The 26766-nt window shown below is 35.1% G+C and overlaps 1 protein-coding gene across 2 annotated transcripts in view; it reads right to left on the bottom strand.

The window, feature by feature from the left end:
• The window catches only part of SOX6 (SRY (sex determining region Y)-box 6), a 241841-nt gene that overhangs the window by 155484 nt on the left and 59591 nt on the right, over window positions 1-26766 (bottom strand). For both annotated transcript variants that reach the window (XM_009995398.1, XM_009995399.1), the window contains one exon: window positions 13583-13672. In XM_009995398.1, coding sequence (XP_009993700.1) covers window positions 13583-13672 — 90 coding nt within the window. The remainder of the gene's footprint in view (window positions 1-13582; window positions 13673-26766) is intronic.

Below are 26766 nucleotides of genomic sequence, written 5' to 3'. Positions count from 1 at the left end.
GTACTGAAAATAATCAGAGCCTGGGATAATGTTAAAGTATATGCTTTCCCTTTTCTTCCTTTTTCCTGTGTTTTCATTTATTATTACTGCTGGAGTAAAATGGATGTTTGGCTGTTTTTTTCCTCTTTATATTAAAGATTCCATTTCTATTTTTTCTGAGTTCTTGGGTAGCAACTTTAGCCCTTCCAATACACTATTTGGTGATTTTTTACTAAGATTTGTATTTCCTGTATGAGAATTCATACCTGTGGGTCAACCAACAATCTTTCCTTAAGGTAAAAGTAGATTAATTTACTTTTCTGATGTCCAACATCAGCTAATGGACCTGTGTGAAGGTGTTTACACATTTCAGGCAAAACCTTAAATTTCTCACATTGAATTTCACATAGATAATGACCTTAGCACATAAAAAGTTTTCAACTGCACCCTTAAAGCCAACTTCTAACATATAACCATGAATATATCAGCATATTCTGTGATTCTATGATTCTATTTAGATACCACTTTGTAAAACTCAGTAGCACTTTGGTGACTTCAAAGAAGCAAGAGCTGTAGTCACCTACAAATTTTCAAATTCCTTCTTGGAGCTCTTCCATTATTGCCTTGAAATATAATAGCAAAGATTATATTTTTCTGTTCCTGTTCCTTAAGTCTTCTGCATTTAGGGGACTTAAGCAGCTTGCAGTAAGCTTTCTGTTATAGCATGGATTCAACTTATATGGACAAAAGTCCACACAAAACAACCAGCCTGCAGAAGAGGATGAACAAATACTAATCTAACATGTAAAGACAATATGTAAAGTGCATTTATAAGGCAACACACACACACTCATTCACATTTATTTTCCTCTGGAAAAAAAAAAAACAACAAACAAAAACATTTACTGACTCAAGTACTCAGTATTGTTTGAGGCATTAATTCAGTGTATATACTTCAAGAGGAATGACTTTCTCAGTTGCTTAACCAACTGCACAACTCTGTGCCTGCTCTGACATCACTAACACTGATGAAAAAGAACACAACTGTAAAAGCCTGAATAGGTATGCATGGCAAAGGCATTACTTAGTTTACTGACTAACTTCCTAATTCTCACAACATCATCTAACAACTTCCTACTTTCTAGCTGTCAGCCAAGAACATTAAACAAATGTCATGTATCTTGAGGCCCTGAACCACAGAAAACAAACTTTCAGAACTTCAGTGGAAAATGGCATGTTAGTTCTGTTTGAATTTAGAAAAAAAATACGCACCACTCAGAGGTTCTTAAGGACCATCACAGAAAGTGAGTCTATAAATGTTACCATTTTGGACAATAGCTGCAGTCACAGCTCTGGCATTGGTGATGCCGCCTGGTCTATAGGATCTGACTTTGATAAGTGAAGAGCAGTGTTATCCTTTTTCAGATCATGCTGCAAGTGGGCCTACTGCAAGGAGCACTTTTCTCATGAAGACTATTCCATTGAAACAAGTTAAGCATTCATTTTTATTACATAAATCTGCAGTTTTCCCTCACTTCCAAACTTGAATTTTGTATTAATTTCTATGTTTAAGGCAGTCAAACATTTTACACAGGTACAGCTATCAGAATGTAAATTTCTTACAGCAGATTCTGCTAACATGGAATTAACACCTATATTTTCTAACAGTGATTTGCTGTTATGTGATAGCTCTCTTCTGTAGTTGTAACTGTAATTCAAAAAGGTGTTTCTCTCAGCATTTGTGCACATAATAAACAAAAAAGAGAACAGGAAGAGTCAAACCATGACAGGGAGTTACCTGTCTATGAAGTTAGCTAAACTTTAGCTGTGCATGGAGACTGACTATGGTTTTTCCAGGTCAGCAGATGGAGAATTCTCACTATGGCCCACTCACAGCCAGTTCTTAGCACCAAGTGTTCATATTTGTCTGATGGTGGGATATGTTATCTGACAGTATGCAGAGAGACCCAAAGTGCTTTTGTCAATTGCTGTTACCTTGAAAAGTGGCAGACCATAACCTGACAGGCTAAAATATTCCTTTTTTTTAGCAAATATTAAATTTCAGAAGAAGCAGGCACCTCCATCTATGCCTGAATTCCAAGACACACAAAATTACACTATAAAACATTACGGAGGTGAAGAAAACAACAAAATAGAGTAAAGGGTTAATTTAGGAATACATCTTGAAGTAGGAATCTTGTATTCACTGTAATCACTAAAAGAAAACCCACAGTCATCCTGCGACTGTTGCAGAACCTCAGCAATACAAAGGCAAATGAATCCTGGCACCAGAGTAAAGCACCAAAGGTAAAAAGAAGTTATTTCAGTTACAAGCTAAAAAGAACTCTATGATTCTGTACAGAATCATAGAATCATTAAGGTTGGAAGGGACCTTAAAGATCATCAAGTTCCAACCCCCTGCCATGAGCAGGGAACCCTGCCACTAGATCAGGTTGCACAAAACCTCATCCAACCTGGCCTTAAAAACCTCCAGGGATAGGGCATCAACAGTCTCCCTGGGCAACCCATTCCAATTCATCACCACCCTTATAGTGAAGAATTTATTCCAAATATCTAACCTGAATCTCCTCTCTCTGAGTTTAAAATCATTGGCCCTTGTCCTATCATTACCCTGTCTGATTAAATGCCCCTCCCCAGCTTTCCTGTAGCCCCTTCAGGTATTGGAAGGTGCTATAAGGTCTCCTCAGATCCTTCTTTTCTTTAGGCTGAACAGCCCCAACTCTCTCAGCTTGTCTTCAGAGCAGAGGTGCTCCAGCCCTCTGATCATCTTTGTGACCTTCCTCTGGACTCTTTCCAACAGGTCTATATCTTTCTTGTGCTGAGGGTACCAGAGCTGTACACAGTACACCAGGTTGGAAAAAAACAAACCACAGAACAGTTAGGCCCTTTTCATTTTCTCTAACGTCTTATTAAAACTCTGTTCATATTCCCTTGATGTTACCCATCACAACTTGAAGTGTCTGTAAGCTTTCCCACATTTATAAAAATTGAAGTTGTACAAACCTACATAAAATACCTGTGTACCCTACACTGACTTTTGAAATCCTGTAAATTGAGTATACCACCTGAAATTTAACAGCAGATTTTATTATCTGTAATAAGAGTGTATTCCAGCTTCCACAGATAACTTCAATTGTTCAGCAAACAGTTATATCCATGGTCAAATCCCATAACCAGATTTCAAAGTATGGTGAACCTTGTCTACAAATAATTTTCTTACCTTAGGGGTAAGGACTGTGATCTTATTTCAGCAGAACACATTAGGGGCATATATCAATCTACTGTCTTTCTAAGTCAAAACAACTGCAAAAGATGTATCTTCACATTTAGTAGTATGTTTTAAAATGTCAGAAATGTCAACCACTTACTTACTTTCATATTATCCCTAATTAATACAAATTGCATTTAATTTCACATTTAGTAAAACATATTGCTGCCCAAAATAAGGACTATAATTTTTATCAGCAATTATTATTACTGATGTATCAACACAATTATTTAAATTCAATGTATGTAGAGGCAGAATCCATGCAAGCATTTACAGTTTTTGTTCCCTCTGTGCTTCTTCCCTAATTTTTGTGGCTTGGAGCTCCTCCAGATGCTGTCTCTAACTTCATGGTTTTGTGTTTGAGATCATATTTCCTGATTCATAGCATTCCCTGATTGACAAACAGATTCATATATGAAAACATAGAGTTACCTGTATATATTCTGTGTTTGACAGCTGCACTTCAAAGTTTTCCATTCCTGGTGAACCTGCTGTTGCAGAATTTACCCATTTCTTGGGTCCCTGAGTCCCTGTGCTTAGTGAGCTGCTCAATAACTGGTGACACATATGACCCCCACACTGGAAGCTGCACTTCAGACTCAGATAATTTTCCTCTTTTCCCTCCCCCTTCATAAACTAAACAATTTTAAAAACACAGTATTTTGTATTTCTAAAGTGGTGTGCCTCCTAACTGAATGCAGAACAGCTTCAAACTATTTTCCCTTAGTGGCCCACTTTTTCTTTCTGATTTTAATGCACAGTGTAATACCTTCATTGGCAGATTAAAATTGTTTTACTAGAAGTAAAACCTATTATTACATGCTTTTTTTAGTGGTTTTCTCTTGTATAATGTAGGATGAATTATGTAAAACATACCAACCAGGATACTCTACAAGCTGCTACTTGCATGATGCAAACAATCACAGTTTCACTGATAGACTGGGACTTAGCATCTTAAAATTCCTGTGGAAATCAAGTGCATTTTAAGTATTGAGTTTGATTATTTAATCAGACAACTTGCATTTTGCCCCAGCTAATTTGGAAGGCTGATAATATTTTACTCATAAAATAATTGTGCACCTGTTGTGACGGAAACCTATTCAAACAAATCTTAATAGACATGAGGATTCATTCCCAACATGAGTGTGATAGCCTCTCCCTAATGCTATCTATAGGGCACCAAATTTTAAACAGCTATTGAGCAGGTCTTAATCTTGTCTAACTCTAAAAGAGCATTTATGACAACATAACTAACATTAGACTTCACTAATTCATGTAGATACAGACCAAGGTAAATAATAGGATATGTGGCTCAAACAGTAATTTTTTTTAAAAAGGTAAGAAAAAATACATATAGATTAATAGGATGTGCAGCATGACAGCTAATGGCAGAAAAACATTCCTGATCAAGCTTCCTGGGTATAAATATTAATTTTATTAAGACAGAGGGCAATACCAACGATGTACTCATGGAACCAAGGCAGGCTATGTCCTTAACAGATTCCTACTTCTGTTTCCTCTGTTCAGACAACTTTTCTACAGAAACTGTTTCAATATAGCTCTCTCAATTTGCTTTACAATTCATATATTTATATTGATTGATGAGACTTCATCTTTTTGGTGTTTCTGAAAATGTTCTCCCTTGGAAATCATGCCAGAACCAAAAAAAAAATTGAGGCAGTTGAAAAGAGTGAAACTATTTCCTTGAATCCAAAATAAATATTTGGGGGAGAGACAGCAGGGAGACAGTGAACTGAGACCAATTCACTCACCAAGTAAGAGGATAGTATCATGAATGACCTGATGGGAGCAAAGGGATCCTGATTAGCCTGAAATTACATTAATGTTGGCAGGAGGAGGTGAAAGCATGGAAAATAAGCCCAGTTTGGCTAGATATGTCCTCCAGCAGGAAATTGTCAAAGGTCATTAGCCATTTCAGAAGTAAGGTGACACAGTTAGGCAAATCAAGACCACTTGAAAAAAATACTGATAGTTGACCTCTTCCAAGGAGTCAGGTTGTTTAGAGAGAATAAGGACAACCCTTCTCGTATTTCTTCTTCTATTGCTCATTGAGCTTGGGCTTCTGAGGCAGGGGCTGTGACTGTTTGCACATTATGTTCTTTCTATTCGCGGCTGCATCTGAGTTTCCCGAATGTGCTCATACTTTTTTTTTTTTTCTAAGTATTAATGCTATGTCCCTTAAACTTTACAGATGATATTCTGAGTCACCTCTGGGTCCACAACTTGTTAAGCTCCCAGTAAAGTATTTTTAAATATCTCTTAAGGAAAAAAAAAGTTTGATATATTTGATAACATCAGGACCTGCTCATTATTACACAACTTGCACACATCAAGACCCCAGTTCAAGACAGACTGTGTCTTCAGGAAGGGAGTTTAAAACCGAGGCAAAAAGGGTGGCCACAACCATACTTATTAATTGATATCAAAGTCTGATATTGCTCAGAATAGGGCTATTTTGTGCAAAAAGTTTCTTTCCAAATTAACAGCAGAGAAGGACGATGAGAGCAACCTAAGTGCAGAACAGCTTTTGTATAAGGAATTAATAAATATACTTTTACTTTTCAACCTGAAGAAGAGATACCTGAATGTAGAATAGCAGAGAAGGTGAACGGGGAACAGCCATTCTCTGCCCATTGTAATACAAGATTTAGGGGACATCTACAAGGTACTAGGTTCAAATATACAGCATATTGTTAACAGCTGAGATTATCCCCACAGACTTTCCAGCTGTCTATTAAAAGGTTCAAAAGCAATTGAACATGATCATAGATGATAATTCTATCACAGGCCATTGAACCCAAATGTATCACCTCTGAATCAAGAATCCCATTGATCCTACTTTGTGGGAAATTAATTGGATGAGTATATTGAGGAAATATTACTGTATGTTTGTCCTTTCCTTGCACCCTTCCCCAGGTTGTTCAGTATCCATAGAGGAAGAAGACTACAGGACAGTATGTTCTTTGTATCTGACACTTAAATCAAAGCTTTTCTTAATATGAAACTCACGTAACAAAAGACTGATAAAGTACATCTCCAGGTTTCCACAGAATCCACATTGGGCAGAAAATTTCAGTCCTTTCAGTAGTGTGTCTATATAAATCTTTCTAGATAAATGTTTAGATTCCATAATTTGTTATAATTTGTTAGAAATGGGGCTTCCACTCTTGTTTTAGCAGTACAAACTCCTACATATGCACTTGCTTTTCCATAGGAAGTTGTATATTTATCTTCAGTAGGAGTTTTATTTTGCTAAAGGTAAGTAACTTCATTGGTGACTAAGCTGGGACTTGAGTCAAAAGGAAATCTGTCACTGATATCCAGGGTCAAAAAAGAAGGCCTTAAGTTCCAAGTGCTGATAGGCTTCTTCAACATAAAAGTTTTTTACTCAAGTTGAAAACTCTGTAGTTATTAAAGAAAACAATTAAAATTAAAATGAAAATTAAGTAGATCATCCTACCAACAGAAAAAATGGCAAACTTTCAAAGAAAAAGTGAAGAAAACCTACTTGTAATTTTTAGTTTATATTCAACCCTTTCTCTTCTAAAAATTAAATGGCATTTGAAAATAAATACACTTTAACACCATACATTTTCTTGTCACTACTTGTACAAATGAAGAATGGATCAAATTCCAGAAGGCTGCCTTCCTAATGTGTCCAATAAAGGCATTGCTGTTTCAATGTCCTTGTTATTAACATTATTATCCTTTTTATTCCTTTTTCTCATGAAGCATTGATACTGTTTTTTAGTACACTAGTTGGGACACAGTTCCACAGAACGTGGAGCATAAAAGTGAGTGATTTCAGTGTAGTACAGACTTCATATATTTAGCCCGGAATTGTTAAGCTTCAAAATACACCCTGGTAAAAAGTATAGAGATATATGTGATTGCAGTAAGTAACAAAGTCACTGTGTGCCTGGAAATATACTGCATGCATCCTGGTTGATATTATTTATAGAATGTATTCAACAATATGGAGAACTTGATTTATGTGAAAGGTTGATTACAATGTAATTTATAGTTGTGGAGTTTTAAGAACTGGAAGCGGTAATAGTCATTAACTTTTAACATCAGAAGCAGGCATGGTTGTGATAGGTGCCACTGAAATATGATCCTCTGACCAAAAGACAAGAACAACAAAAATGTTTAAATTTAAATAATAGCACTATATACAGTGGGTAGTCCCATTCATTTCCACAGAACTACACTCTGTTTGTACATATCAGGGCTTGACTGTTTAAATCTGGAATCTCAACAAAAGTGTTTTGTATAAAAAAAATCAAGGTGACATAAGACCATACAGTTTAATCTAGTTCATACTAGTGATTAGCCTAACTAATTATATCAGTACCTTAATCATAACTAATAGATACAATGAGGCATGGTAAGTTTAACTAAAATATTTTTATTTTGGCATCCATCATCTTCTGCAAGCAAATCAGACTTAAAAGTACACAAATATTAACTGTTGAAAGTGTTTATGAAATATTCAGTCATTCAGATATCAAGGCATCACTAATTTAGAAGGTCAGCTTAGACCTGGAAATGTATCTTTTGTAACACATTACACAAAATGCCAATGACTTGAGAAATAGCAAAACAAAAATATCTCCCTGACTTGGAGAGATACAATATAAAGCTAAACATATCACTTCATTGGATCATGGTAACAAATACATTATGAGAAACATTTATAGTCTCTGGTAGATTCTAATCAGGACCAATTTCTTAAGGATTTGGGTGTTAAGGTTCTGGGTCACATTGCTTTGTTATGTTTTGTTGGACACTTTCATTGGTTTCACTAATTGGAACCAGTTGATCCCTTTTCCTGTGTATTGATTTTTTAAATCCTAGCAGTTAACAATGATTCTAATGTATCATAACACTTTAGACCTTAATCATATAGTGGGGCTTTTGCTTGTAGCTTTTGTTTGAGCTTTAATTAAGAAGACCTTGTATCACAAAGCCTGAGCTGGGTTTTTAATTGCTAGTATGTATATCACACAGACTTCAAAAGAAATAACATGTTTATAACAGAGCACAAAGGAGAGCTTTGAAATGTCCACAGCCATACAAAGTGCCATAATTAAAAACCTCTGAGTGCCTCTGTGATATAAGACTTTATATATATTTATTTATACATATTTATAAGGCAGATTATTATATGCCCTTAGAATTCATGAGAAAAAAATTTCAGCAGTTATACTGAGAAATAATTACTGCAAATGCAAGCTACAGTGTTGGTCAAGGCTGCAGGAAAACATCAGATTTATTTTCTTCAAAATTATCTTCACATTTGATATAGTGCACCAAGAAACACCTAAAAGCTTGTCTGTGAAGACAAATTTCATAAAATGGAAGTAAAAATAGCATTTTAAAATGTTTTGTAAATCATGCATATTTTAAGAAAATCTGATTCACTGCAAAAACACAGAAATCTTAACTTTCTCAAGGACTCATTCATGCAGCTCTCCAAGATTATTCCAGAAATGGATAATGTTAAATTACTAGATTCAAACAGTGGTGCCTCACTGTTCTCTTGCAGTCATTAATGCACACACAAAAAATGCTCCTAGAAAACACCTATTTCGATCTCTCATGTGTTCTAATACCAGGGACAAATGTCATTTCCCATATTGTTTATAGTGGATCTTACAAGGAGACTCTCCAGTGGGTGAAGTTGCTTCATTTTACTAAATTCAACATTTCCTAGGAAACAGGAATGCTGCCTCCCACCTATCCAAATATTTCAAGGCCATTAGATGTGTACACATCACATGAAATAGGAATTTTAGGCTCTTTTTAACACAGTAACAAATATAAAAGGTGCAGGAATAAGCATGGGAAACCTAATGCAACCAGCCTTCTGTATTGGATAAAGCTATGTACATCAATCACTATCCTTCCCAAAATAAAGCATACTGTACAAAGACAGCATGTGACATTCAAGTCACAATGCCTATAAATATAGATAGTTCCAGTTGTAAACACTGCCAATGGAAGCCAGAGAACTAACCCACAACACAGTAGCTGGTGACCCAGAGTCATTCTTCTATAAGACTGCTAGACCAATTCTGACCCTTTCACGATAACATCATTGCTTAAGTTACTTACAGACTGACCTTTCTTATTTGATCTTCAAAGACCCTGTATGCTGAGAAAGACCATCACGGGCTATTTCAGTAGGACAACTACCTGATGCATGCAAGACTATGCTATTCCAGAGCTTTATATTTGGAACAGAAACAGAAAACTTAAACCAGACTCCCTATAGTGATAAATGATGCTACTCTGCCTAGCTGTGGCTGCTGAAGAAAACCCAGATAACTAAGCAACAGAAATAAATGTAGAGAGGGAGGGTGAGGATGGAACTCTGTGCACCCAAATTTCTTGAAATTTAGAAGACAGCCCTTCACCACTTTGTTTAGTCAAATACATAATTAAAAGATTAGAATGAAAAGTATTTCTTGATCCTAATTTTTATTTTAAAAAAAATCAAGACTGCAAAAGTCACAGAAGCCTAACAATGTATTGTATACCTTAAATGAATGTATTTGCACACCCACACTGGCAAATAGTATAAAATCAAATTATTTCCATGGGCATCTGTGGGGTTTTTTCCAGGTAAGCAGGTCATTTAACTCAACTCAACTGCCTCATAGACTTTTGAAAATTTGACCTATGTGTTTCATTTATAAACATATCAAATGAACAAGCAGACTTATTTAACCGCTCGGATTTGGCTACAAAGCACTCTGCCAAGTGCTCCTCTGAGGTTCATGCAACCTCCCTGAAGTCAATCACTTGTTTGGCTGAAATTCAAGGAAGAATCTGGACCATTATCAATAACTGAAATCCTAATAAAGAAGCTCAGAAAAAGCAGTTTTACAAGCGAAGCACGCTATGCAAGAGTAATTGTGAAGTGGAACAATCCCATTTAGAGAAAAAATAAATTATTCAGTGGTTGTTACTTTTGTATTGGCTTTTATTGTTTCAATTAATAGATATAGTTTATAATTATATCTTGATTAACACTATTGTGTTCTAAATATAGAAGGTAAAGCAAGAAAATACCAATTTTATTTGTTTCTCTCAGCCAGTAATCTTTTCTTCTTGTCTGTGTGCTTCCCAAACATGAATAGAAACAGTTTGTGTCAATGGTACTTTTTTTTTCTGCTTTCTTCCTTTTTTCTGGCAGTGATTCTTAGTGAACTGCCTTCCCACAACCAAGATGCTAGTCTTTCACTGAAAGGGGGAGGGTTGTAGCTGTGCAGAGGAAGAGAATGTGCTCAGGTTATCCTTAGCAAGAACGCCTTCTCTCTCAAATAAACAACTCCCAGTAACAGTCAGTGCAAAGAGCAATTCCTCACAGGACCACACCTCACTTTCTTATAATCAAGATTTTTTCCCTAATGACCTCATTTATTTATTTTTACTGCATCGCTTCGTGTCTTTAACTTAGACTCTCAGTAATGTGAGCAGAAAGGCTGCACAAAAACCAACATCATCCAGTTAAATTAATTAATTAATAAATTAATAATAGAAATTAAGGAAAAAGGGTATTCGATCTCCCAAAGATGACATATTTTCAAAAGTAGTTCTTTCAGACCTTAGCATGCCCTGCCAGTTATCTAACTGGAAATTCATTCAGCACTGTGAAAATGAACTTTAAGATTTGGAAATCTACCACCCTGAACACTGAAAAGTTTGAGGGGTTTTTTGAAAGTTGCTTCTTTGGGAGATTAGAAATTCTTTCTGGTTCCCCTACTTTGCTTTATTTCCCTCTTGTAATCTCATTTGTATGATGCCATAGGCTAGATTGTTGGTGTTGTTTTTCTTCTTGAGATTATTAAATGCACACAAACAGTAGCATGAGTAAATACCAGGCTACTACGTTGGTAGTAATTTTATCAGCTAGGAGCTAACAAGCCTGAAGACAGTGACTAGGCCACTGGCTTGGGAGCACAAAGGAAAAGAGTCCTACTTCAGACTTGCCTCTACTCCTGCTAATGTCAGTAGAGGAAGAATACTGTAAGCATGATGTAACAGCAACCAGCATTTATCTTCCACGTTTGTGTATGCTTGCTTGTTGCTTCGCCTGTTTGTGAAAACTGTTAAATGCAGTTGTAGTAGCAGAGTCAGTATTGTGTCTTGCCTGAAGTCAACTAGCAGCAGAGAGGAATGCTACAGACCTTAAGAATGCTTAAGGAAAGGTGTCCAGGGATGAGCCACAGGAAGTGAGTTGTGGAAACTATCTGAATGACTGTCAACACATAAATCTGGCAAGCCTAATTTAGGTGATCCTTTTTACACAGCTACAATGAAATACCACCAGGACAGATACTTGAATGAGTTGAATATTCTTCCAAATTTGAATCAATATGAACTGTAGGTAGATGAGAAAAGGGTTAGGAGCAAAAACTCTCCCCATATATCTACTAAGAAGATAGGAATCACATAAATCCAGAAAAACAACTTCTTTTTTAATAAATGAAAGCTCATGAAAATGCTTTTTGGGCCACATAAAAGAATAAAGAACCTAATTCTACATTGTTAGAGATCCCACTTCTTTTAATTTAGTTTCACTAGTAGCATTCAAGGAGTTTCTATTTAAAGACTAAACAGCTATTTTGTGCTATTAATGGACGAAAGGGGAGATCTTGGATCTCAGGGGAGATCTTATTGCTCTCTACAAAGACCTGAAGGGAGGTTGTGGAGAGGTCAGTGCTGGTCTCTTCTCCCAAGAAGCTAGCAATAGGATGAGAGGAAATGGGTTTAAGTTGTGCCAGTGGAGGTTTAGGTTGAATATTAGGAAAAATTTCTTTACTGAAAGAGTGGTGAGGCACTAGATCAGACTGCCCTGGGAAGGGATGGAGTCGCCATCCCTGAAGGTGTTCAAGAAGCGTTTAGATGTGGCCTTCAAGATATAGTTCAGTGCTTGGGGTATTATTGGATATTGGATTACTGTTGGACTCAATGACCTCGGAGGTCTTTTCCTACCTTAATGATTCTATGATTCCAAACCATGTTTTCAACACTCTTGAGAGACAATATGGCTTTATGTAGAATATGATTTCCAGACACTATTTTGTTGAATTTTTGTACCATTAATTTGAACATGTTCCTGTAAAACTGTAAACTACATTTCTGCCACTTACATTATTATAGGATTTCTCACCTGTCTAATATATATTCATTGTCATAATTCTACCAAAAAAATCCAACAAGAGAATCCAACAGATTTTGGTCCTGAATCAGCTGAAGGAGCTGATTATAACTTATTTATTAAAAAGGAAAAATATTTCATCTGTTTGCATAATTAAAATTAATGAACTATCTCCAGTTTCCCTTCTGGAAATGTAAAAACCCAAAAACCCTAAGCATCATTTTTTGTCAAAGAGGGTTTTTTTATTATTAATATTATGCATATGATTCTTTGTTTCCACATATTTGCAGTTGCAATTTAATACAATTAAACCAATGAGAAGAAATAAATCTTAGGTAACTTATGTACTTCTCAAACATGCCTTATGACCCCGTCCAGCAGCACAAGACACCCCACCTTTTTAATTTGTTGCTTAATCAATAACACTGAATTTCTTCTCACTAAGAAAATCCATGGAATAATTGATGTGTGGGGAAAAACACTTCAAGTTTTATACATAGTACTTCATTGTCAAGAGAATTCCACTTTTACTAGATTACTGGTTCAATGAATCTTGAAAATGCTGGAAAGTACTGTCTATATATGCAATAGAACTTGTACTCATTTCACTAAGTCCAGAATTTCATCCAGAGCTGCTCTTTCACCAGAATAGCATGAATGTAAAAAAATATATTTTTTTCCCCCCAATTTTGAATCAAAGATGTAGAACAGCAAACACATAATTGCCCCCTTTTGTAATCTGAAAGCAGTTTCTACATATAGTTTATGCAACTGGGAAGAAACAGTACCAAGTACTCATAACTCCTTGTTTTTAAGACATTTCTTCCTCGTCCTGTGGTCACAGAGATGTATAGCTAATGTCAGTGAAAATGTTACTAGCCTGGTGTTTGTGATAACATCCTTGATACTGCCTATAACTGACTGTGATGTACACTAATATATTTATGTGGCAGATGCATCATCTCAAAGATAAACATAAAAAAACATGGAGAGGCGACTGGAAAGAGGAAAGCACCCTCCAGTTATGACTGTTATTTCCATTTTTTTTTTTCTGAACTTTGAAAAATCCTCAATCCCCTTTTGAAAATACATGCAAACATTTAAAACATAATCTAGTCACATACCTTTAATTTCTCCAAGGAGATCGCTTGTGTTTAATTTTTCCATCTTCTCCTTCCAGTCTTTAGAAAGTAGCTTTTCCATGCAGGATGAATCTATGAAAACAAAAATTAAAAATTATCAAATATATTCTCACATGCCAATAGAACAGGTGTCACCTTCACTTTAAAACTGTTCTCCTTGTTCTACTTGTACCATAGTTTCAAAGGAAAATGAACCTGTAGCCAAACTGAGTTCTCATTTAACTGTATTTTAAATCCAAAGTAATTCCACTGAGGTTAATGGAGTTACTATGGATTTAACAAGGGTCTAATTGAAAGAAAAACTTTGTTCAGGATTTATGCATGCTAACTGCCAATTTACATGCATAGGTTGCCAATGTATATACAAATTCTGTCTTTTTCATTTGAGAATGATTGTACACTCCAAATTATGCATGAAGATTTAGAAGCTTTTTTTGGATATTTGGCACACAGTGACATCTGAAACCCATTTTTATACCCATGTCAATGTAAAAGTTATTCATATAACGTCTCCGTGGAATTCATAAAAGCAGTCTATATATTGGATGTTCATAGTATCAGAAATGTTCTCAGTCCACTAGAAACAACATGCAATTATTAGAAGATACGCATTCATAATTCGAAGTTCAGAATACATTTCAAATCTTTGCCCCAAACTGGGAGAGCTTTCTGTAGGCAAAACTGTCACTGAAATCACTACACTTTGGAGAAAGTAGAAGACTGATGTTCACAAGTTTCATACGACCTCAGACCTCAATTTCACTAGAAAATTTGGTATTGAGCATAACAGACTCCAGAAAGGTTTTTTCAGTTCCTAAATTAAACTAATTGGCTCTGAAGTCTAAATTATACATAACCTTCCAGATAAGCTACAAAAGGTGATTTTTAACCTGGCAACTCTAGAAAACTTTACACAATTGAACACTTTTTTTCCTGTTCCCAGTTAGCAATAACAGAATCTCCATGAAATATTGTGCATTTACTTCCATTGCTACACAGGCTCATTGGCAACATCTATGATAAACCATGAGAACCTGTAGGCCCAGTTTAGCAAATTATCAAAAATGTTATTTAGATGCAGCTCTGTTCCTAAAACAAATCTTTGCAACTAACCTTTATTATGATACATCACTCTGGGTGGTACCTTAACTTGTTAGAAACTCTCCTAGCTAGCTGCCATTTGTGTTAGGAAGAGATGAATTTACACAATGTTTTCTAAATAAGACCATTCCAAATTTTGCAACATATGACTCCAGTCACTTAAAAAATACCACTGGGGTATACAAGAAGGCAGAATTCAGCCTAACATTTTCTGATGAATTACTGGCAGATTAAGGCCAACTCATGGCTCATGTTCTCATACCAGCAGTCCCACCAGAAGCACTCACAGAAGGCAAAACAAAAGCAAAAAGCCCAGATTAAGGATGGCAATACAGATCACATCAATGCAATGGGTAACTGTTCCACCTCAGAAGATTCTAAAAATACTCAGAGGGAGGAGAAGCATTCAAAGACATGACAAAAGGAAGAGTGGAAGACTTAGGGAGAAGTTTAGGAAAGAAAAGTCATAAGACCAAGCACATTTTAGGGTGCAAGCAGTTTCGGCCTAAAAATTCACATTAGCATCACTCATTTGAAACAACAACAGAAAAAACCTAACAAAAATGAAAACCAGTTGAAAGCAAACCAAACTGTAACTACCAAAAGATCAAAGATCAGGTTTTAATTGCAATACATTTTCACCGTGAAAGCCTCCGTGGAAAGACAACACAGCTCCTAAATGTTTTTGAAGTAATATTTCAGTAGAAAAAGCTAATTTATTTACTAATTATATCTTTCTGTGGGAGACACAAAATTAAGGAGCTGTAAGTTGCAATAGGCAGTGATAAAATACTTGTTATATAATAACAATTTACTTTTATGAGTTCTGGCCTGATAATAGAAGAATCAAGAAATAACCATCAATTATCAATAGAACATTATAATTTGTCCTTTTTTGTGATATTATCATTAGTTTAAAAGGATGTTTCTGTTTTTCTCCCCTGCCAAAATTTCAGACCCCTCATCCCTGAAAAGAAAAAGAGCTTTAGAGTTTTATTTTGATGTTTGCTATAAGTTATGTATTCTATTGCTTTTTACATCAGATATTTTCTTCAATTCATATAAGGAAGGAAACTAATGAACATTTTTTTAAAAGAAACAATCGGAATATTACAGGAGTTGATAAAATACTTTCCTCAAAAGCACTTGCTTTATTTCTTCTCTTACTGTTCTTATGAACACCCATATTTATCTGTAATGTTCTTCTATTGCATGAGGGAAAAAAACATATTTCTAAATATGTACAAGAAAGAACTGGAATGGAAAACAGGTCTGTCTGTGTGCCTACGTTTTCTATATGCTCACACTGCTAGTTACAATTTTGATCTCTGTATGTGACCAAAAAATTCCTTAAGAAAAATTTCTTTAAACACCCTTATCTCATCAAACTCTGTTATAGATCTGACCACCCAATTTATAGCTACTGTATTTTCTTATTGCAAAGCTTACAAAAACACACAATAAACTTTTCTATAATATTGTAGAAATAACTCTTTTGAAATCCCCATAATTTTAAATTAGCAAGTTTATTATAAATCCTAAAAATTGTGCAGATTAATGGTATCTGTTAAAGCTCTCTGGAGGTCTTCCACATTAGACACAAAACTAAATATAAAGGCTTATACTTGAAAGGCATGTCTCCCTTCAAGTTCTGTATTCTGTGCTCAAAAACACACGTTTTGAAAAGGTTTGTGAATCAGAAAGAGGTTTTTCTTCTTCTTTTCTGTAGTGAAAATTAATTTTTACATACATATAAAATCTACAGAGATATCTTCTGACATCAGTAAACTGTATTCATCCATACTGAGTCGTTTTCTTATTTGATTCGTTATAGAAACAAAACACTGGCTCAGAATCCAGCACTGAACACTGAAGCCTGAATTCACATCTCCAAGGCATCACTCTCCCTGCACTGAGCTCTGCCTCAGCACCAATCCTACAGCTTGTGGAGCCCGACAGTTTCAAAATTCAGGGGTTAAAATTTTTAAAGACAATTCTACAAGAAGCAAAGAAAAAAATAAAAAGCATTTACAAATTTTTAGCTCTTCTCACTGACCTTATAAACCAGTTGCATGGGAGCAATTCATTATATTAGCAACATACAGCTTCTCATCCTTTATATTCTTCTCTTTTGAATTAGGAAAAAATTTCTTTCAAGGACAGCAAACAGGTTAAGTATAATTAGACTGAGATTACTAAATGAAATCATTGAGTATTATTTAATATCACGGTTTATTACATACTTTGTTAGCAATTTTAATTGTAGACTAAAGGAGTTTAAAGAACTAGGAGAATCATGTTAGACATGACAGTCTTGCATAGGTGAATGAGAAGAGGATGTTAAAAGATAAATAAGCAGAAGGGAAAAAAAAAAAAAAAGCTAAGAAAAAAACCCTAGGTGTTAGATGAAAAGACTCTCTCCACAATGACAAAGCATCAATGAAAAGAATTAACATTTGTCCATTGGGTAATCAATCAGTCATGGAATGGATGGAATCCAGCTCTTTGTTGCATGGCTGGTGATGAAGAACAAGTGTGTTAGCTATCACAGCCAAACTCTCAAGTTCTTCTGACTGAATGAAAGTCATCTTGTTCCTATCAAGGATAGCTTTTGCCTCTTGTCTCTTCTTTATCCTTCCCCTTTTCTTTTTTTTTCTTTTTTTTTTTTTAAGATTATATTTTTTACAGTCTTCAACAAGTTACCAACTCTATCTATAGCCTACATGAATACTGTATGACTTTACAGTGGCCTGCACCTATGCTCATTGATTTTGGGGGGTTGTTCCTTTTTTTTTTTTTCCCCCTCTTAATTCACTGAAGAAGCCTTTTATTGCTTTCTTTGAATACAGATGGGGGGGGGAAGTATTCATGCCGTGCGTGTGTTTTTGGTGTGTTTTTTTTTTTTATGGTAAAGTCATACATAAAAGAAAGTCTAAATGTTAGAGTGCAGCAGCAAAACTTCAAAGCACTGACTGTCAGACATTATTATTTCAAATCAGCTTTGACTTTTTGAGACTTAATAAAAGACTGTAGTACAGACTGGCATATTTATAACACCTATACCAGTGATCAACTGAACTGTCTTATTCTTGCTACTGTGCAGAGCCTTGTTATTTCTTTTATAACAAGCTTCCCTCAAAACATGTAGTAACAATACTGCAAACTGATAATTATCAATGATACGAGTTCTAAAACATGACTTGTTTTGCATACAATTCTTCTTGAATACATACATTACTTTGTGACAGAAGGCAGAAACACACTAATTTATTAATAATGATTGCAAATGCATAGCAAGTTCATAAACAATAAAGAAACAATTCAATCAAGGGTATAGGTGACAAATTTCTACATCTGAACTCTTACATCTCAAGGAAAGAGGCATTTGGAAAGACAATATAGAGAAATTAGAAGAGAAATCAGACATTCTACAGAAGAAACTGTTTTAAAAGTGATCAGATCTCCATAGTATGAGGACAAACCTCTTTTCTGCATTTTACAAGAACAATACGACAGAATTAGTGGCATCTTTGTCTCTATTTCAGAACTATCTAGTTATACCCCATCCCAATTTAGTAGATATTGCTAAACATAAAACGACTATTTTTGCAAGCTCTGGGACATTGCTGTAAGCAATTTTATCCATCTCTTCTGTTCTATATTCTCTAAGCTACCCTCAATGCATTTATTTGCCTCCAGCTCCACAGGAGAAAAGGTGTCCTTTGGAGCAGCCTTTGTCAAGTCAGTTCAAATGCCTCATTCAAGTTTATATTATGAGAAGAACAGCACAAATGGAATTACTCTGTCTCTATCTATGAAATATTTGTTAGACAAAAAGTGTTTTGTAGGGGGTTTACTCTTTAAAAGAATGTTAAATGAGATTATTAACTCCTTGGGACAGACACTGTGTGCTTATGAGGCCTACCACACTGGATTCCTACTACAGAAAAGCTGCTTTTTTCCCAAAAAAAACCCCAAAGAGCTGCAAATAAACATTACAGTGGCTACCATTTGGTTGCCCTTCTTTCTGTTGTACCTTTGCAAATCTCACCCCATGACTCAAGGGTAAATATGCTTTTTTCCAAGTGGGTGAAGCTAAGGACCTGACATCTAAAATGAATAATAGCAACACAGCACATCATGCATCCAAAAGAGGAAGGTTTGTTTCAGTAGTCTTCATAGACTACTAAATCCTGTTCATAGCAGAAAAATCTAAATAAAATCAGTACTATAAAATATCCCTGAATAAAAGTCAAGTACAATTTAGATTTAGTCTAGGAAGTGTTTGCAACTTACAATTAAACTAGAACACCAGGACCATTAGCGCTCTTACTAGATCCATTGATAAAAAATGTGAATTATTCAGAAAATTAAGTTGTTGTTTTTTTATCCGGTGATGAGTTTTAATGTACCTGTGTTGGGAACTTTGACTAATTAATCTATCTCTGAGTGCATGACAACAGCTTGTTGACATGCCTTTTGTGAGTTCACTGCCCATCAGATTTCCTTGAGGTAAAGAACCACATAGCATAGATCTATATATAAAAAAATAATTAATTCCTAATTTTCACACTTCATAACACGTTTTTAAAATTATATACTAACTCTAACATTTCAGTATCAAAGGCAAAGGCAAAAGGTTAATTTAATTCACTTTGAACTAACACCGTTTTATAATCTTCTAACAATTCAAAATTAAATTAGGACTTTACATTTACATTCATGATATGAGAAATAAAAATATAATTCAACCATGACCATCAGAAACTTAAGTCTGGTACTATCTATTCCTTTTTAATCCAAGGATGTAAAGTTTGTGTAATGTTACTAAAATAGATTCTTTGTTGCCATAGTTACTTCATTTCTTCTTTCAAACACAAATTATCCTTTCTGTTTCAATAAACTTTAAATAAAAGGAGACAGTAACAATACAAAAGTAATAAAAAATCAGCCTGAAGGCTCAACATCCATAGCTGCAATGTACTGCTACTGTCTCTCGTTCATAAGCAGCTTGGATTCAATCTTGCTGTTAATGGAAAGGCAGGTCAGGGGAATCTCATCTCCTCCTTCTCAATTTCTGTAGTGTTCTCTAACAGTAATTAATTGTTTTGGTCTAACAGAAAATGAAAATATAATGCATTTCAGACATGTTGTCAGCTAGAGAAGTGATTTCTTTGGCCAGCTTTTCAAAATTTTCTTAATTGAATAAACTTTCAAAAGCCAAATTCTTGAAAAACAAAAATACAAACATAACACAGACATGAGCAGCATGACATTTAGAACAGGAAAACCTACTACATAATTTTGTTACATTTACTGTAAAGAAAAAAAAATAAAATCTGTATCTTGCTTCTGCCATTAAGGAGACAAGTATTCTGATTCCCAATGCAACCTGTAGGCAGGATTGTAAAACCAAAATGGACCCCAAAATAATAAAAAATAAAAAATAAAAAGAAAAAAAAAAAAGAAAAAAAAGTCCAAGAAGCCTTCCTAAATACAACTATATGCAAGAGACAGTCAGCTCACAGTAGATGTTTTCTTGCAAGAGCAATAAAGGAAATTCGACTGAGATCTGACTAACATTACAGTTTTGTTTAGGACATGGAACCAAGTAAACCTGCCAACTGCTGTACATTTTTTCACAGTGACAAGATTTCCACAATATGATAAAATTAGATCTGTAAGAGCTTGGAGAGCTCTCTTAACTTTTAATTAAAACTCTCCTAGCTCACTAAAAATAATTAGGCATTAAAATGTTCTGGTTTTCCTCTGAATTCATTTGCACTATTTGAATGGTCTAGATCTTGCATGAAACAACAGACATCCTAAAGAGAAACATGGGAATTTAACTGGGGGTGATTTCCAGACCTGTTTTCTATGATGTGGCTAGTGGGAAAAACTGTAGAGTCTATAGCTTGTACCAATTCTGCCTAAATGGCTTGTTACAACAGGAATTCTCTAGTGCAAAGAGCATTTGCATTCTGCTCAGTGCAAAACTCCAGATAAAAAGCAGTTTGAATTTCATGGAAAGAATAAGCCAAGATAAAGTTCTGAGCTTTATTTTTATTTATTTATTAAAAAGCAGAACCTTTAACCTTGCAAATGTTTTTGTTCTCTTAAAATAACTCATACAATGCTATATGCCACACTATTTTTAGAAAAGCAACAAGAGAAAACATGCTTTTCCCATACAGCAGGGCACTGATATAAACATCAACACAGATGCTCTATGAGAGAGAGCTGGACTTCTGAAGCACTTGATCATTAAGGAATGCACCAACTGTTTTAGATAATCTCATGCCAGCTCCAATTCTGCTCCACACTCCCCTTTGGGAGTGGCAAATCTTGTCCTGCTCCTAATTTTTCATTTTACTCGTTCCTCCATTATTTTTTTTTTTCCCCAGAACAGAGGGAAAAAGGCATTGTGTGCCAAGCAATGCAAGACTAGAATCACTTCCCCAAACAGAGCAAAACTTTCAGACAATTAACCCTCCCCTCTTCTTTCAGATAAATTACTAAGTATAAAATGCAATCTGTTTCCTTTGTTTACTCAATATGAACAATTTGTAAATGACTCAAGGATAAAATTCAGAAAATGTTGTGCTAAATTAGAACCATTATAAACATGCTAATGACTGCTCAACTAAAACATGCAAGATCAGTGTGAAGAAATATATTTAGTTCCTGTGAAATACGGTTGTATTGCCTCAGAACTATTTGGTCACTTAGATGTATTATTACTTCAGGAAAATGTTAATTCCGTGAACACTGCACTAGATAATACACTGTGCATGTCAAAAGGCACTTTCTCAGTGTCAGTGTAATAGTTTGGATGCAATGTTTTGGCATGTTAGTAGAAGAGAAGTATCTTTTATATTTCTCAAAATTACATGTACATTTCATTCCTCCAGTTAAAGTTTCCCTTCCATTATAAGCTGTATTTTACTGTCAGATTGGCCATATTCATTGAAGTACACATCCTTGTCTTGTTTACATTACAATGACAGCATACTACATATTATATGTAACCACCTATTCCCTAAGTATATGCACCTCTGTTTACTTTCCAAGTGAAAACATAATATTGGCAAGAGAGAGTTGCAGGCTTCACACAACCACAGTCAGGGATAGTCAGGAAAATGGGAGCACAAGTTGCTTCCAATGCCCAAGCAAAAGATTACATCAAATTATATAATAAAGGAGAATGGTACACTTATCTTCCTGTCTCATACTATGTATCAGCAAAGTAACAAAATCAATAGGATGTTTAGAATTTGTTATTTTGCAAAAGAAAGTTGTGTTAATGGAAGCAGATCTCAAAATCTTCATTATTTTCCTTTGCCTCCACATCTTTACATGTTTCTGTATTGCCTGGCTCTAGAAGATCAATATTTTTTCCTCAGAGTAGAAAAGAGACTGAGGCAATATCTTAGCCAGAACCAATCAGCACAGCTCCATCAAAGTCTATTTAGTCTTACATAGATTTTAAATTTCTCCCAATATTTGGCCTAATTGTTCTTTCTCTTAATCTCATGCCCCTATTCCTTGTTATAGTTCTATTATAACCCTAAACAATTCACTTTCACCATTGGTATCTACTCTGTTCAAACACTTGTGAGTTGAAGTGACATTCTTCTCATTCTTAGTCAAACAAACTATTGAGAATTTAATCTTTAAGTCTTTCTTTGTAAACTGCTCTGGGACAAATTGTGTATCATATGGTCTCTAAACATGCACCATCCTTCTTTAACAAACAAATTTCCCTAGTAATGCAAGCAGTTGCAGATGGCACATCAGCCTGTGGTCAGCTTCATAGTAAACCCGCTCACTGGATGCATCTTATCCAAGACACGGGGGCATTTTACTTTCTCTTAACATTGCACAGCTCTCCTAGATTCTCATATCTAGCTGAAGCACGCAGAGGATCCCACCTCAAGATTTTTTTTGGTAGTACAAATAGGAATTTATGTCATGGCATGGTCTCCTGTCAAGTGCAGTGCCAAGTAAGTACTGTATCATTTAATTCCATAAAATTACTATAAAAATATTAGTAAGAATTTTGAGGAGTAGAAACATATTAAACCAAAAGTAATACAAAAACAAAAGTTTGTGGAGCCTCCTCCACACTAGGTTAGTTTGCAGAGGGCAGGGCAGGGAGTGAGAGAACTTCCTGAAAAGCAAGAAAAATTAGTTTCTATTAAACTGATTAATCTTCCTTGGAAAATTTGTGATGCCAGACGATTTATGAACAAAACATGCATGATTCAAAAGACCTCTATTTTGTTCCCCCAAATCATGCTCTACTCATTACCCTAATAATGCAGTTATAAGCATCTGTTTAATGATTTGAAGGCTTCCTAATATTGTGTATAAAAATCTTAACTCAGCTTTTACATAAAATATTCTGAAATTAAAACAATTGTATAACAGAAAGCATTTTTCATGAGAAATTTTTAAGCGTTTTTGTACGTAAAAGTATAATACAAAGAATGCAAAATAATATGCTCTTGATTTGAAATTACTTCAAACAAGGATGCAAAGGAATGAAAACAATAGCTAGAATCTCCCCTCTATTTAACATTCCTGCAGGTCTCTGTGGCACATGATGCAGACTTTTCCAGGACATTAAAATACACTGACAAAATCAGTTCTATACTCTCCTTTATACTCATAAAATTCTTACTTAAACAAATTCTCATATTCTGTATAAACATAAATATAGAACAAGCAAGATTTTCCTGAGCTAATTCCAGCAAACAGAGCTTTAAAAGGTTTACAAATCTCACAATTAGTCAGGGATATAATTCAGGAATAATAGCTGGTTTGTTACAAACCTTTGAAAAGATGTATTAAAAGAATGCTCTAATATCTTCAAGAATCTAAACACCTTCATTTCTCTACATAAATAGAGCTGAAAATGAGCCACCAATATTTTTTTTTCTTGTAAAAGAACTTGATTGATTTTGTAAAATCAAGTACTGGAGACATATGGAAACACTGGAATTAAAGTTGCCGAGGAAATCTTAATTCAGCCCCTATGGGAATAAACATCACGATACATTATTTAAATAACAATTATAAAAACCCCAGATTTTTAAACTCCTGATTTGAGTTTAAAAAATGTATGTACACTTTTTATTTTTTACAGACTTTTTGCTACATTCAGCACATGGGAGAACCCCAGACAAAAGCATAAACTGGAACAGCAGAGCAAATGAGGCTGTTGCCCATACGATCATTGGCTACGTTTCATTGCAAAAGTTCCAATAAATTAAATGAATGAGGGATGGAACTGCAAAATGAGAAATAGTGGGTCACTGTTTCATTTTCCGGGAGTTCACTTCAAAAAACTTGGGGTTGTATTTGAGGGATTGCTGAACATCCACAGCTGCAGCTGTGTCAATGTAAAGTCAATGTAAAGATTGAGGCTACAAAATATATAACTATATATAAACCACCGCAATTCCCAATTCTTGGCCTCTGGAAAAGAATCAGGACCTAAACACCTCAAGCTGAGCAACCAATAAATAAATGATGTTTTTGAAGACGCACTCTTAGTCCCACACTTGTGAAGTTGGTATAGTGACTACAGATTTTTCCTCTTTACGAAAACTTTGAAAAGATTATTTGCTTGTCACACATTTATAAACTATGCTGAAAAACTCCAGCTAAATGTGTAAGATCCATGTCTTCAGAGCACAGCTTGAATAATAAGTAATTAATAGCCACAAAGGCTTCAGATTGAGCAGTAAGGATATAACAAGCTCCTGGATAGTTTCACATTCACAGAGGATCATCCTGTTAGTGAACCAGATGAATCAGAATTCTTTTTGAAGAACAATATTGTTTAGCCATGTACGAAAAACTGTACTTACCTACATGGAAACAAAAATTGTCTTAATTTTAAAATGTTTAAAGCTTTGTTGGGTAGCTAAAGGAAGCATTCATCAGTTATGCAGATATTCTGCAAAATTAAAACAGTTTTAGAACTGTTACAGCTCATATTTTTATAAATTATATTTATTAACCAGATTTGGAAAGAATGAAAATTTGAAGGGTATTAATCATATCAAATTAAAGAGAGAGTGAACAGGAAATGGACTTCCATTTCTCCACAGTGGACTTCACAAACTAATAACACTAATAAGCGAGTGCATGTTGCACACTGTCCTGGTACGGCAATAGACGTAGCCCCCCTTGGATCTCCTGACAGAGCAAATCTGGCCATCCCCCACATACAGGCTGACAGACCTGTATAGGTTCCCATCTGCTTAGAGCAACTAATGTCACAGTGTGAACTGACTCATTAGCTCATCACGTGTTTCACATCAGAAAATATTTTTTGCTTGCAAAGCTGGTGCACAAATTAATCACTATATACATCTTCCCAAAATACATGGCATAGCAATACAAGAAATTTCAGAACCAAGAAAAGGGAGTCTTTTGGAAACACCTGAGCGGAGGCTTAATACTACTTGAAGAGTTCCCTTCCCCAAATCTGCTGTCCAAAGAGGAAAGTACAATGACATTGTCATAGATACAGACAGAATAAACCACAGTACGTTCATGCTACCTGCTTCAAATTATTCTTTATTTCCTATTCTGCTAATAAACAACCTTTATTTTCCAGAATCATCCTCACTACAAGCAAGAAGTAGGCAATAGAGCTCTCAAGAATTATGCCACGACCTTCAGTAAAAGCTATATTGCAGGTACACAAAAATAATTTACATTATTTCTGTCTTAAACATTGTCTCCTTGCCTTCAGTTGATTTAAACTGGACTCTATAGTTTTAAACTAATGAACTAAATTTTAGCTGTGTATCTCCCTAGAAAATGTAAGCATGCATGAAATCCTACATAGCTACTCTTAAACTGTAGATTAATGTTGTTTTATGATATACTCTTTCTATAAATGCAAAAGAATCTAACAATTATTCAATTGTTTAGAAGGATTTTCCCATATTTAGGACCACTAGAAAATTCCATGTTATCAGAACAATCCCTACACAAAAGATTGTTCCATTTCAATTTCTCCCTTATGATCTCAGAAGTACTCATCCAGAGAACAGGACAGGTAGGAAATATCTTTATTCAAATGCTAAATGACCAAATTATTATATTGCCTTACTCAGTCAAATATATTACCAAATTCAGTGCATGATTAACAGGTGAAGATTTTATTCCTATTGCATTCAAGAGATCACACTCTAATGCATTTAATGCACTTGTACTCTAGGAAAAACAAAATTCACAACAGGACCAATATATTTCTTCACTGCAAGCTATATTTCCCGTCTTTTAAAGCATCTTTAGCAAGGCCACTGCAGGATTTCTGAAACTAGATACTTTATGTGTGTATGCTCTTAATACAGAAAAAGTAGTGTGACCACAATGGTTTGAACGTGCTATGCAAAGTCTTGTTACTATCAAACCAAAGGCAGAAGTTTGGGCTGCTGCCAGGTTCTCCACGTGCTCACGGTTTGGTCCATCTACTTTTTGTTTATATACATTAAAGTTGAGATTAATCTCTTACCCTTTGGTTGCATTTTCATTATCTTTAGTCCACGTGAGAATTATCTTATCAGTTTGAGTGGGGTTTTTTTGGGGGGCAGCACAGGTTATACCTTGATGTTAGCGACAAAACTCATTGTATTAGGTAAGCATGTAATCTTTTTTGTCAGCTGATCACTTCTCTAATCTCTGTGCTGCAAAACGGCCTAAACCCTACTCCTATGTTTGCACTCACACTATTAATATAATCAGCAGCACCAGGAAGGCAGAGTCTCAAACATCGCAAGTTACACATCTCTGGTTCCTTAAGCTTTTTTTAAACACTTATTTATGGGCAAGGTATAATTTACACCACCTTATGTATGGCTGGGCAGGTGGCACACTGTGACTGCTGCTCCTTGTATCTAGTACGCAAACATCATTGTCAGTGGTGCTCACTTTTCCCCACCAATCATATTTTCACCTGTTCTCTCACATCATAAGATTTGACTGAGCGCTCTCTGGGACAAGGACTGTTGTTTGCTTTTACTATTGCTATATAGCAGTACAGC

Source organism: Chaetura pelagica, unplaced genomic scaffold (assembly GCF_000747805.2).
Source record: "Chaetura pelagica isolate M959 unplaced genomic scaffold, ChaPel_1.0 scaffold94, whole genome shotgun sequence".
Taxonomy (NCBI): Eukaryota; Metazoa; Chordata; class Aves; order Apodiformes; family Apodidae; genus Chaetura; species Chaetura pelagica.
Note: the sequence above shows the minus strand (reverse complement) of the source record. Positions and strands in the feature narration are given on the sequence as shown.